Genomic DNA, 13359 nt, shown 5'->3' with positions numbered 1-13359 from the left:
TGTGGCCTAACTAGCGCTTTGTACAGCTCCATCATAACCTCCCTGCTCTTGTATTCTATGCCTCGGCTAATGAAGGCAAGTATCCCATATGCCTTTTTAACCACCTTATCTACCTGTCCTGCTGCCTTCAGGGATCTATGTACATGCACACCAAGGTCCCTCTGATCCTCTGTCCTTCCTAGGATCCTACCATTCATTGTGTATTCCCTTGCTTTGTTAGTCCTCCCAAAATGCATCACCTCACACTTTTCAGGATTAAATTCCATTTGCCACTGTTCTGCCCATCTAATGATAGTGGGAAGGTCATTTATGAAGCAGCTGAAGATGGTTGGGCTAGGGCACTGCCCTGAGGAACTCCTGCAGCGATGTCCTGGGGCTCAGACGATTGACCTCCAACATATACAACCATCTTCCTTTGTGCTAGACATGACTCCAGCCAGTGAAGAGTTTTCCCACTGACTTCAAATATTCTAATTCTATTTGCCTTGTAGACATTTCTAGGAAGGAAGCAAGACAGACCCGAGTGAGTAAGTCAGTCTTGAGAATCCGAATGCTGGAGCAATACTGCGACCATTTATTGAGATGTGGTGCTAAGATCTCGGAGGACCAGGATGTTATTCAGTTCTTCCTGCCCACCAGCAAGGACCTGGCGCCTTCTGTCCCCTCAGACAGGTAAGCACAGGGCAGTGTTGAGGTCAACTCAGTCTTACCAAAGGGTTATTCGGAGTCAAACCACTGCAGTGTCAAATTCCACTCTGTTGACCATCTATAGTCAAATCAGATCTCAAAACTTCAACTTCCTACGGATGATTCAGTCTTGTTAAAAAACTGAATGTTTTCTCCCCTTTTCTTTTGCTCTAGTATTATCATCATGCCGTCCGCAGTTGAGCAGAAACACAATACTTGGAGGCATCCAGGCAGAACCTTTGCCCAGAACATCACACAACCGGTTGCTTCAAACAGTTACAAGTGCATAGCATCTTATGAAACAAAAGATACCAAGAAAAGGCCATTTAAGGTGTTGGAGGATGAAATCGTCGACGTTATAACCAAGAACCCATCAGGTAAATTTTTGGGACTAAGTCAGCCTTTCTCAGGGGCATCACAGGGGCAGGTAGTAAATCCCTTATTTCATTTGAAGGGACTTTGATTTGCAAATTGGGGTCAACTATTGAATTTAAGAAAATAGATTTTTGTAGTGCGTTTGAAATTTATTTTCTACATAACTTCTCAAGAATCCGACAATTCATTAGAAAATATAACTGCTGTGTATGGTAAAAGTGATCCAGTGTGTCCTGTGCTGCAGTGGGACACAGAGCACTGATAACATGTGGCACAACAGCTCACTGCTTTAATTAAATTCAGAGCTCCAATTACAACATAAACCCCAGCTGACTTTACCAGGTAGGTCCTGCTAACTGTTCCTATGTAATTGTCCAGCTTTTGAACTCTTCAAATGCACAAAACAGTATTGTGTTGTTGTTATTTTGTAGTTAATTTATAAAAGTTTGATGTGTACGAACAGAATATTGTTAAAATTGATTTTATTAATAGCAGGTAATAGGTTTAACTGGAATAAACGTTTGATGTGGGCAAACTCCTTACCCTAATGGTCCTGATACCTGTCTCTTATAGGGTGGTGGCTTGTGGAGAACGATGAGAAGCAATTAGCCTGGTTTCCAGCTCCCTACCTCAAAAAGGGCCTTAACTCTGCTCCGTCTGGAGCATCAAATATCAACAGTGAAACGGACGGTAAGTTAAGGAGTGCGTCTAAGCACCACTTCTAGCATTTAATATTAAAGCTGCAACGCTCCATAAAAACCGCATCTTAAAAATTGTGAAAGCATGAAAATTCACTCCATTGTTCTGGTGTGGCGCAATTAGAGATAAAATCATTGGTCGGAATTTTAACATTGAAGAGACTGCGGGTTTGGGAGCGGGTGGGCAGTTAAAGGTGCTGAAATTGACAGTGCGTTGGGAAGCTGCCTTCAAGCCGCCGACTTCCGCCTTTAACTCCGGCGCGTTTCTCAGTGCACCAGAAACCCACTCGGGAGAGGCGGGCGACCTAATTAAAGTATTTTGGGTGCTCGTTAACAGGCTATTAACAGGCTTTTTAACCTGAGGTTTCAGCTTTTACTGGCTGTGCATAGGATCCACGGGCTTCTTGAACCTCGTCTGTGAAAGCAAGGCGAGAGCTGAGCGGCCATTGTGCGAGTTGCACAATTGACAGTTGAAAAAAGTCACATAAATACTCACACCTCACACCTGCTTCCTTGCCTAAGGGAAAGACTCTTGCTGACACCATTTGTGCTGAGAATTTGCTTTCAGGGATTTGCAGGTAATTTCTACAACTTCGGAAGCCACTCTCACTACATTGGAGAATTGTGCCTTGGATCTCCACTTTACCTGGCATCTATCAGATCAGCAAGTGGGCCGCTTATGCTGTTTCACCTTGAACCTCAGATTCGGAGCAAGATGGGCACAGCAGCAACAACATCAGCAACACCAGCAGCAGCCCTCTGGCACCACCAACCTGCCGCTCCACAGGAGAGAGGGAATGAGCACTGGAGTGCACCTCGCCAGATTTCCAATAATTATTTAGCAATGTTAATATTAAATATTTATATTTAAAATGATTTTGACCTTTTGTTTGTTCTCTCTAAATTTAGAGTGCCAATATTATGTTGTTGAAAGCTATGAAGCGGAAGATGAAGATGAACTATCCATGCATGTAGGTGTCATAGTCGAAGTCTTGAAAAAATCCAATGATGGATGGTGGCTTATCAGGTTTGTCCTACTTTATTGTTAATCAATTGTTCCTTAACCAGTAGTGTTAAATAACAAATGGTGTATGACATCCACAAGTCACGTGCTTCAATTGCACCTACTTAACATTTATTTTTAAAAATTGGATTCCAAATGTAGCAAAAATTCTGATATAAATTTGTAACACAATAGAATTGCTTTATGATTAAATGTTATTTACTGTGCAAATATTCCATCTCGAGCAAATTCGTTATATCAAAAACTAGCTAAATAAGATACTGCACCAGGGTTTTGAAACTTTTTCAATTTTGAGAGAATTTAACTTCAACAGAATTAATTCTAAATATACTGTATTTAGTATATGATATTTACAAGGAATTAAGTCTACCATTGTGCATTTTGAAAACTGCAAAGCACTTTGAAGACTAACTTAAGTAATGTTGTTGATCAATAGGTATGGTGGACAATCTGGGTACGTCCCATCTGTTTATCTCCAGCCATACAAAAACCCTCATTTAAAATTTCAGCTTCTCACCAAGGCAGACAGATACAACTCCACCCCGAATCTCACTGCGGCTGCTGAAAATTCGCATATTCAGTCAACTAACGTACAGCCGAACTGGCATAGATATAAAGCCAACAATTATCTCTCTACCACAGATATCATGGGTGCCAACAATGCACTGGATAAGCAAAAATCGAAGTCTGACAACTGCTTGCCTGACAAAGCCATAGCTGAAAGTGAGTTGAGCCTTCCCAATTCAGAAGAGTCAGAAAGCTTGAGCGATGATGCTAGCTTGTCCACTGTAAGTTCAGGCAAGTCACATTTATCTGAGGACAGCAGTTTAACAGAGAGTTACAACATTCGTCAAGGCTTTGTTCATATACCACGACTGTTTGACAGGAACCAAACTGAGTCTTCTCAAAGCAAGTCCAAAAACCTTCATGGTTCTGGTGTGGAAAAGGTAGATTTGAGATACAGCCCTGAAGCTTCCACAAGTGGAAGCAGTTCTGTTACAAATCCGATACCCAAAATACCTCCAAGGCCTCAGCGTCAAGAAATATTATCAAGATGTACAACCGTCACCAAGAACATGGTTCTGAGATATCAAAATGATTGACCTTAAATATTCTGAGGTCACTCAACCAAAATATCGGTGAGAAAGGAAGTTTTGTTTTTACTCAAACAATATTTAACTTTGTAATGGTCTGCAGAAGCTGCAGTTTTTATTTCAGAAAAAAATTGGTAACCAAAGTTGCCACGGTTACATTGGTGTGAAGATTTGTTCTGCTAAATGTACGCAATTCCTACTCAGCGGGATTAATTTTTCAATCCTTAAATAGTGTCACAAAGAAAAAGAAACATACTAATTACTACATTGTCTGGCAAAATTCTTCAGTTGGATTGCAATTCTTTCCTGATAAGTGGGTGTTAACCCTACACACTTATATAATCTCATAATAAACATTGTGTAGGATCATGCAACTCTAGAAAGTAGCACAATGTATTGACCAGAGGAATGATCATTTTCAATACATATATCATAAAGACCAAATAAACATCATTAATTATATTTTATTAGTAAAATAATCCAATATACACTAATTTTGCAATGTATTAAACTAATTCTGATTTAGGGACATTGTGATCTGAAATTTGTTTGGCATGACATTCAAGGGAAATATTGTAAGGTGTTTTTAATGAGATTTTAAAATGAATAAAAAACCAAAGTATTTGTTGGAGCATCTAGCTAAATGAATCTAGTCAAGATCTCAGAATGTGCTGTGTCATGGTAAAAGGGCATTCGTAGTCATCGGGTCCACAACGACACTAGCACCATGCTAAAATGTTCAGAGGAGTATGTGCAAGAATGGAAAGAATCTGTGATGATAAGGAGACATTTGACTCACCAATGTTTGTCCCTTTATAAATTTTACGGTCCATTCACTTCAATGGAACTGAAAATCGGGTGGGGTGTAAATCAGACGTCAGACCTGAACAAGCAACATTTTTTCCGGTGCTTTAGTTTGTTTAAGAGTTTTCAGTAGGTGGATCGTTATCTTACTAAGCCCGTTGGTACTGCTGGCTGTCTGCCTGTAAATGACTCCACACAAAAGGACATTCTCATGGTCTGACCATACTCCAGTCTCACACCAACATAAGAACATAAGAAATAGGAGCAGGAGTAGGTCATTCGGCCCCTCGAGCCCGCTCCGCCATTCAATAAGATCATGGCTGATCTGATCTTGGCCTCAACTCCACTTTCCTGTCCGCTCCCCATAACCCTTGATTCCCCTGTTTTTCAAAAATCTGTCTATCTCCGCCTTTAATATATTTAACGACTCAGCCTCCACAGCTCTCTGGGGTAGAGAATTCCAAAGATTCACGACCCTCTGAAAGAAGAAATTCCTCCTCATCTCCGTTTTAAATGGGCGACCCCTTATTCTGAAACTATGCCCCCTAGTTCTAGATTCTCCCTGCATCTACCCTGTCAAGACTCCTCAGAATCTTATATGTTTCAATAAGATCACCTCTCATTCTTCTAAACTCCAACGAGTATAAGCCCAACCTATAAGACAACCACTTCAACTCAGGAATCAACCGAGTGAACCTTCTCTGAACTGACTCCAATGCAAGTATATCCTTCCTTAAATAATGAGACCAAAACTGTACGCAGTACCGGTTGACTCTTAACTGCCCTCTGAAGCAGCTGAGCAAACCACTCACTTATTTCAAAACCGCTAATATGTGGTTCAAGAAGAAGACCCACTACTGCCTTCTCAGGGCAACCATGGGTGGTCAATAAATGCCGTCCTTGCCAGCGACGCCCTCATCCCGAGAATGATTTTTTTTAAAGTTAATAAAGGATTAGGAACAGAAAATACGAGCTCACTCAGCTATGCTGAAACTTCTGCCATGGTACTGTATACTGCTAGTGTAAAGATATCAAAAGGTGACTAAGTCTATCTGGTATATCTGTCCGATCACTACACAGTGCCCAGTTGAGAATGAAAATCAAAAGTAAAAATTATAATTTAGCAATCAGCTGTTGCATTAAAATTTGAATACGCTGTATTTTCCATAATGGCAAAAAGAGCTGTTTTATTATCTATCACCAACTTATATTAAGACATGTAACTAGGTGTTTCCTATGTATAGCATGGAGGAATTATTACAATAGATTTGTATCTCTCTATGAATTGTGTCCCTTGCTTTTAGGTTACAACTACTTTTCTTGTTCAGCTATATTCGCTGTATATTTTCCTTTGTAAACATTTCAAAACAATTCTGTACTTCTGTGTTATTCAAAAATGTAATAAACTCTTTAGAAGTATGTGGTGCATATTAATATTCATCGTTTATTTACTGCATGTGTGAATGTCCTCACCTTTTTCTTGGAAAAAAACTTTGCTTCTACCACACAGTTTTTGCTATCTAGATTCCTGTAATCTACTATGCCAAATAATTATACTCAGTTGATTAATGAAGAAGTTACATTCTAAAACAGCCCCATGTGCATAAGACACATGCAATCCTGATAACCTATGTTAAGAACCTGTCTTAATGAGATATCTGAAATTAAAAAAGGTGGAAATTCACATGTAACTTTAAATATTACTCTGAATGCTCATTAAATGTATACAGATTTAAATGTTCAGTATATATACAGATTTAATAGTAAACCCTTAAACGACTATTCAAAACATCACATTCCAGTGTTTTGAAAACCTTACAGTAAATCCTTTTCAATTATCAACCACCATATTTGTTGGGGCATATAACTAAATGAATCGAGTCAAAATCTCAGAATGTGCTGTGTCACATTCGTAAAAGGACATTCATAGTCATTGGGTCCACAACGACACTAGCACCATGCCAAAATGTTCAGAGGGAGTATGTGCAAGAATGGAAGGAATCTGCGATGATAAAGGGACATTTAACTCACCAATGTTTGTCCCTTTATAAATTTTACGGTCCGTTCGCGTCAATGAAGCTGAAAATCGTGTGGGGTGTAAATCAGGCATCAGATCTGAACAAACATTATTTTCCGGCGCTTTAGATTGTTTTAAGAATTTGCAGTAGCTGGATTGATTTCTTACCAAACCTGTTAGTACTGCTGGCTGCCTGTCAATGTTTAAAACCTGTGTTTGACTCAATCCAACTGCATTTGAAAAGGCCTTAAGTTTTCTGTGTGCTACCCTGCCTGCCAGATTATTCCAAACGTTGCTAACTCATTTTATAAATAAGATCCTCTTGATAATTTATTTTAAATTTACATTTCACTAATTTAAACTGATGTTGCCTGGAGTAACTGCTGTGCAGTTTTGCTCTCCTTATCTGAGGAAGGATACACTTATGTTCTGCTATGAGGTTACCTGAGTGTACCTTATTTAAACCATTTAATATTACGTGTAGTGCAAAGTATTTTCCCCATAAATGCCCTATTTCTAATAAGAGATTACGTTTTTCTACACTTTCTTCCCACCTCATCCTTGTTACACTTGGAATCACTTTTGATGTTCTTGTCTGTAGCCTGTACAATTTATGTACATTTCTTCTAATATACTGACCGTATCTGAACACAACATTCCAAGAATATTGTAGAACTTTAGCATAACCTTTGTAAGCCATTGGCTTGGCTACATAGCCTTTTTAACTGCCTCACCATTTTGTGTAGACATTGGCAAAGATTAATCCACAGTTACTTCAGGTTCCTTTCAAAGTCTCAATTGAATTCATTCTAACATAGAATCATCAAAGTTTATGGCACAGAAAGAGGCCATTCAGCCCATCGTGCCTGTGCAGACTGATAAAGAGCTATCCAGCCTAATCCCACTTTCCAGCTCTTGGTCCATAGCCTTGTAGGTTACATCACTTCAAGTGCATATACAAGTACATTTAAATTTGATGAGGGTATCTGCCCTACTACCCTTTCAGGCAGTGAGTTCCAGACCCCTACCACCCTCTCGGTGAAAAAAATATCTCAACTCCCCTCCAATCCTTCTACCAATTACTTTAAATCTGTGCCCCCTGATTATTGACCTCTCTTCTAAGGGAAATATGTCCTTCCTATCCACTCTATATCTAGGCCCTCATAATTTTATATACCTCAATTAATTCTCCCCTCAGCCTCCTCTGTTCCAAAGAAAACAATCCCAGCCTATCCAATCTTTCCTCATAGCTAAAATTCTCCATTCCTGGCAACATCCTCCTAAATCTCCTCTATACCCCCTCTAGTGCAATCACATCTTTCCTGTAATGTGGTGATTAGAACTCTAACAGTAGTCTAGCTGTGGCCTAACTCGTGCTTTATGCAGTTCAGGCATAACCTCCCTGCTCTTATCAAAAGCTTTCCAAAAGTTCAAGTAGTGAATTATTCATCGTTTCCTGAAAGATGTTTGACAGGCATGCTCTGTCTCTTCTAAACCCATAATGGTTATCGCTATAGAGTGCATCAAAACATTTGCTAAAGGGAGGTGTATCCTGCAGGGCAGGCTTAATAATAGTGCTTTCAAATTCATTAACAAGATGGAATTGTGCAAATTAAATATTACTTAGTTATAACTGAGGCATAATAGACTCTGGTCTCAGTGACCCAGGGGTTATCAAAAACTCTCACTTCAACTCCATTTTAATGATTGTTGTTGTATCCGTGTGTTAATGGAGACATGGAATGCAGGAGTTGGTTTCACAGGTGTTTACTGAACAAAGTCTGGAGGTGAACTAACAGATACAAGACACTATACAGGCTTATATAGCCCGAGTGGCCATTACCGGCATTACAGTACACAGGGGCTCTGAAAGGCACATACACCACAATTCCTCCCCTTTTAGACAACCAGTACATAACATTTTAAGTAATCATTAATTAACATGTTACAAGAACAATAATCTACACATTTGCTGCAGTTAATCAATTATAAGTCAGTCTCTCTGGAGGCTTCCTGACTCGGTCCGGATAACGCCTCGGTGGTGTAGTAGTTTTTGGTGGTGTAGTAGGTTCTTTTGGCAAGGTCGATTCGGCTTGAATGCCAGTGTCGGGTTCATCTGGTTCCAGTATCACCGGATCGGAGGTAGATACTATGGGTATCTCTGCTTCATCATTAGGCGTATAGAGTTGTGGTGTAGGTTGTCCCTTTTCGGATGACTCTATGATCTGGTCAGCATAGCACCTTATTATGCTTTCTCCAATGTCCACGGTATACATCAGCGGTCCTAGTCGTGTGCAAATAGTTCCGGGCTGCCATTTCTCGGGCCAAAACTTGTTGACCTATCTGGAAGGTTCTAGTTGGCCTTTCATTCATGCCTTGAAATTGCCGGTTCTCCACGTCCCTTCTGATGTTTGGCTTGATCAAATCCAGCCGGCATCTTAGGCTTCTATTGAAGAACATCATGGCGGGAGTTTGGTTTGAAACCACATGTGTTGCACTCCTGTATGCAAACAAGAAGTTATCTACCTTATGCTGTAGATTTATGTCTTCATTACTCATGGCCTTTATGGCCTTCTTGAAGGTCTGGACAAACCTTTCAGCCAATCCATTGGTGGCGGGATGGTATGGGGCGGACGTGTAGTGCTTAACCCCATTGTTTTTTAAGAACTTCCTGAATTCTTCGGACACAAATTGCGGTCCATTATCAGAACAGATCTGTTCAGACAGCCCATTCCTGGCAAATATGGTCCTTAATACTGTGATGGTTTTTTCCGTGGTGGTGGAGGACATCTTTATTACCTCCGGCCACTTGGAGTGTGCATCAACCGCGATTAAGAACATTGAGTCCATAAATGGACCAGCAAAGTAGATGTGTACCCTTTGCCATGGAGATGAGGGCCACTCCCATGGATGTAGAGGGGCTTGTGGTGGGGCGTTTTGGACCTTCTGTCATCCTAGGCAGCTCTTGGTCATTTCTTCGATGTCTCCATCGATACCTGGCCACCACACAAACGCTCTGGCTAGGTTCTTCATTTTCACTCCACCCAGATGCCCCTCGTGAAGCTCCTTTAGCACTTTATCCTGGAGTTTGGGTGGAATCACCACTCTGGATCCACACATCAAGGTTCCTCGGCACACTGACAGCTGTTCTCTTCTTTGCGAGAATGCTGGCAACAGTGGTTCGCCATGTGTTGGCCATCCCTTCACCGTTAAATCGTAGACTCGTGAGAGAGTCGGGTCATTTCTCGTTTCCTTTTCAATGGCAGAATTTGTTACTGGTAGACATTCCACTATGGTTGAGTGGAACATCTCCACTGGGTCCACTGTAGGTGCCTCTTCTACCGTTGGCAACGGTAGGCGCGATAAACCGTCAGCATTCCCATGCTGTTTTGATCCTTTGTATTCTATGTCATATTGGTGTGCCCCTAGGAAAAGGGACCACCTCTGTAGCCTTTGCGCTGTCATAATGGGAACACCCTTTTTAGGGTTGAATATGGAGACGAGGGGTTGATGGTCAGTCAACAAGGTAAATTTTTGTCCGTGTAGGTAATGGTTGAATTTCTTCACTCCCCATACCAGGCTGAGTGCTTCCCTGTCGATCTGGGCATAGTTACGCTCAGCTGAGTTCAATGAGCGTGACGCAAAAGCTATCGGCCGCTCCGAGCCATCAGGGAATCTATGCGATAATACAGTTTCTACGCCGTAAGGGGATGCATCGCACGCCAGTCTGATTGGCAGTGATGGGTTGTAATGAGCCAAAACTTCCTTGGACGTGATCAAGCCTTTGCATTTATGGAAGGCACGTTTACAGTCTTCACTCCATTTCCAAATTACTCCCGTTTGTAGCAGTTCGTTAAGAGGGTGCAGAAGAGTTGACAAGTTCAGTAAAAATTTATGATAGTAATTTATCAATCCCAGGAACGACCTTAATTGTGAGACATTTTCAGGTGCTGGGGCTTTTATGACCGCTTCAATTTTTTCAGGTGACTTATGCAACCCTTCCTCGTTAATTATGTGGCCACAATATGATATTTGTTTCTGGAAAAATTCGCACTTGGCGTGATTTGCTCGTAGGCCCCGTTCTTTCAGCCTAGTGAGCACCTGCTCCAAATTGGCAAGGTGCTCGTTGTCATTTTCTCCTGTTACAAGGATGTCGTCTAGGTAGCATTGAGTCCCCGGAATCCCTTGGAGGATTTGCTCCATAGCTCTTTGCCAGATAGCTGGAGCTGATGCTACTCCAAAAACCAGTCGATTGTACTGGTACAGGCCTTTGTGTGTATTTATCGTGAGATACTTTTTAGAGGCCTCTTCAACCTCCATCTGTAGATATGCTTGTGCCAAGTCAATTTTGGTGAAACGTTTCCCTCCGGATAGTGAGGCGAAAATATCTTCTATCCTCGGAAGAGGATACTGTACCGTGTGAAGGACCGGGTTTGCAGTCACCTTGAAGTCCCCACAGATGCGAATTTTTCTCTGTTCTTCAGATTTATCATTATTCAACGTTTTCTTCATGACCGGGACGATGGGTGTTGCCCACTTGCTCCAATCTATCTTGGATAATACGCCTGCCTTTTCCAAATTCTCCAGCTCTGCCTCGACTGCTGGACGAATTGCGTATGGCACCGGCCTTGCCTTAAAAAACTTGGGAATTGCTGCATCTTCCACTTTTATTGAGGCGGTGACGCCTTTCAAGGTTCCTAGTTCCTGTTGAAACACTTCCTTGGCATTGGCCAAGATGTCTTTTAATCGTTCAGGTATGACATCATCATCATTTTTTTTCTTACTGGTCACTGTCAGTGCCTGAATGGAGTGCCAGTCTAAACGTATCTTCCTGATCCATTCACGTCCCAACAGCGGTGGACCACCATCTTGCAGAACGTATAAATACAACTTCTGTATTTCCTTGCCGTTGTATACAACAGGCACCCTTATTTTCCCTTTGGGGTATACTTTCTGCCCCGTATATGTTTTCAAGATAATGGATGTGTCTTTCAAAGGTATATGCGGAAATAGCTGCTCGTAATCCCGTCGACTTATGACGGTCAGAGCCGATCCTGTATCTAGCTCCATTTTAACTGGGGACCCCGCTATCGTGAGGGTAACCCAAATGGTCTGGTAATCTTCTTTGGCAATTACATTATGTAATTTGAGACAGCTTAGTCTCTTGTTTCCGGAGTCGCTATCACTCTTCTGGTCTTCGGAGCTACTGTCCGTCATCATTTGTACCTTTCTGTACTTTTCCTTATTGATTTTTTTCCTGTCCGTGGATTTTTTGTTTCCAGATCAGCAAACACGTGCAATGTGTCCAATCTTTCCGCATTGCCTGCATGCTTTGTCCTTGAACCAGCAGTCCCTCTGGTCATGGGTGGATCTGCCGCAGCGATAACATCTCTCGAAACCCCGTGTCATTTCATGGGTGCCGAAGTCCTGTGGCTTTTGCTGTATCTCTGCAGCTCCTCTTGTGGCTGCTTCGTATGATACAGCCACACTGAAAACCTTGTCCAGTGTCAAATCTTTCTCAGAAAGTAGCCTTTTCTGTGTTCCATCACTTAGGAGACCGCAGACGAATTTGTCTCGAAGAGAATCAGCCAGCCCTGCCCCGAATTGGCAGTGCTTTGACAGCTTCCTTAATTCGGTGAGGTAATCAGCGTACCTTTCATTCTTGTGCTGATTCCTCCTGAAGAATTTGAATCGTTCCGCTATCAGCAGCGGTGTTGGATTTAAGTGCTCCTGTAGGGTATCAACAATCTCCTTAAAATTCTTGTCCTTCGGTTTGGCTGGAGTGATTAAGTTTCATAACAGCCCGTATGTCCTTGCGCCCATTAGATTTAGAAGTACTGATGCCTTTTTATCATCCTCTATTTCATTTGCTGTGCAATATACCTCCACTCTTTCCACATATATGGTCCAATCCTCTATATCGCTATCGAAATCAGTAATATTGCCAGTCTTAGGCATCCTGAAAAAAAATGGCGCCTCCCGCGCTTTCCTTTCTTCCCCACAGAAAAAAAATGGCGCCTCCCGCACTTTCCGCCGCTGCTGCTTCTGACAACGCTGTTCGCCGCGGTTTTTATTTACATAGGTATTTTTAATAGGTGGAGACTCGTTCCTGCCGGACTCTCTGGGACTTTTCCCTCCCTCTGCTTGGTCCGAACGTCGACCTGCTTTGCAGCGCCGGCCGTCTCCCGAGTGCTCCACCCTCTGTCTCCGTTTGCCTCCGCCTTCGCTGCTCAGCCCCGCTGCAGAGCCAGCCGATGGAGCCCCAGCCCGCCGCCCAGGAAGGATTATTGCAGTACCTGCCACGAGCTCGGCTAGCTGGTGAAACCACAGTTTTAAAAAAAAAAATTCTTTCTTGTTTTTCTTCGACTTTCGTCTGAGGAATCGATCTCCTTGAGGTGCTGCCGAATTGCAGGTAAGTCCGTTTCCAATTCGTCGCCACTGTTGTATCCGTGTGTTAATGGAGACACGGAATGCAGGAGTTGGTTTCACAGGTGTTTACTGAACAAAGTCTGGAGGTGAACTAACAGATACAAGACACTATACAGGCTTATATAGCCCGAGTGGCCATTACCGGCATTACAGTACACAGGGGCTCTTAAAGGCACATACACCACTGAGGCATAATAGACTCTGGTCTCAGTGACCCAGGGGTTATCAAAA

General features: G+C 42.1%; 1 protein-coding gene across 1 annotated transcript; it reads left to right on the top strand.

The window, feature by feature from the left end:
• Positions 1-3107: 3107 nt before the first annotated feature.
• On the top strand, positions 3108-6110 carry LOC147110421 (uncharacterized). Its single transcript, XM_086000398.1, has one exon. It carries the CDS (start codon positions 3204-3206, stop codon positions 3885-3887), a length of 684 nt encoding a protein of 227 aa, XP_085856524.1. The 5' UTR covers positions 3108-3203; the 3' UTR covers positions 3888-6110.
• Positions 6111-13359: the final 7249 nt, after the last annotated feature.

Source organism: Somniosus microcephalus, chromosome 11 (genome assembly GCF_052327205.1).
Source record: "Somniosus microcephalus isolate GS21.2 chromosome 11, FLI_Smic_1.0, whole genome shotgun sequence".
In the NCBI taxonomy this organism is placed as follows: Eukaryota; Metazoa; Chordata; class Chondrichthyes; order Squaliformes; family Somniosidae; genus Somniosus; species Somniosus microcephalus.
Note: the sequence above shows the minus strand (reverse complement) of the source record. Positions and strands in the feature narration are given on the sequence as shown.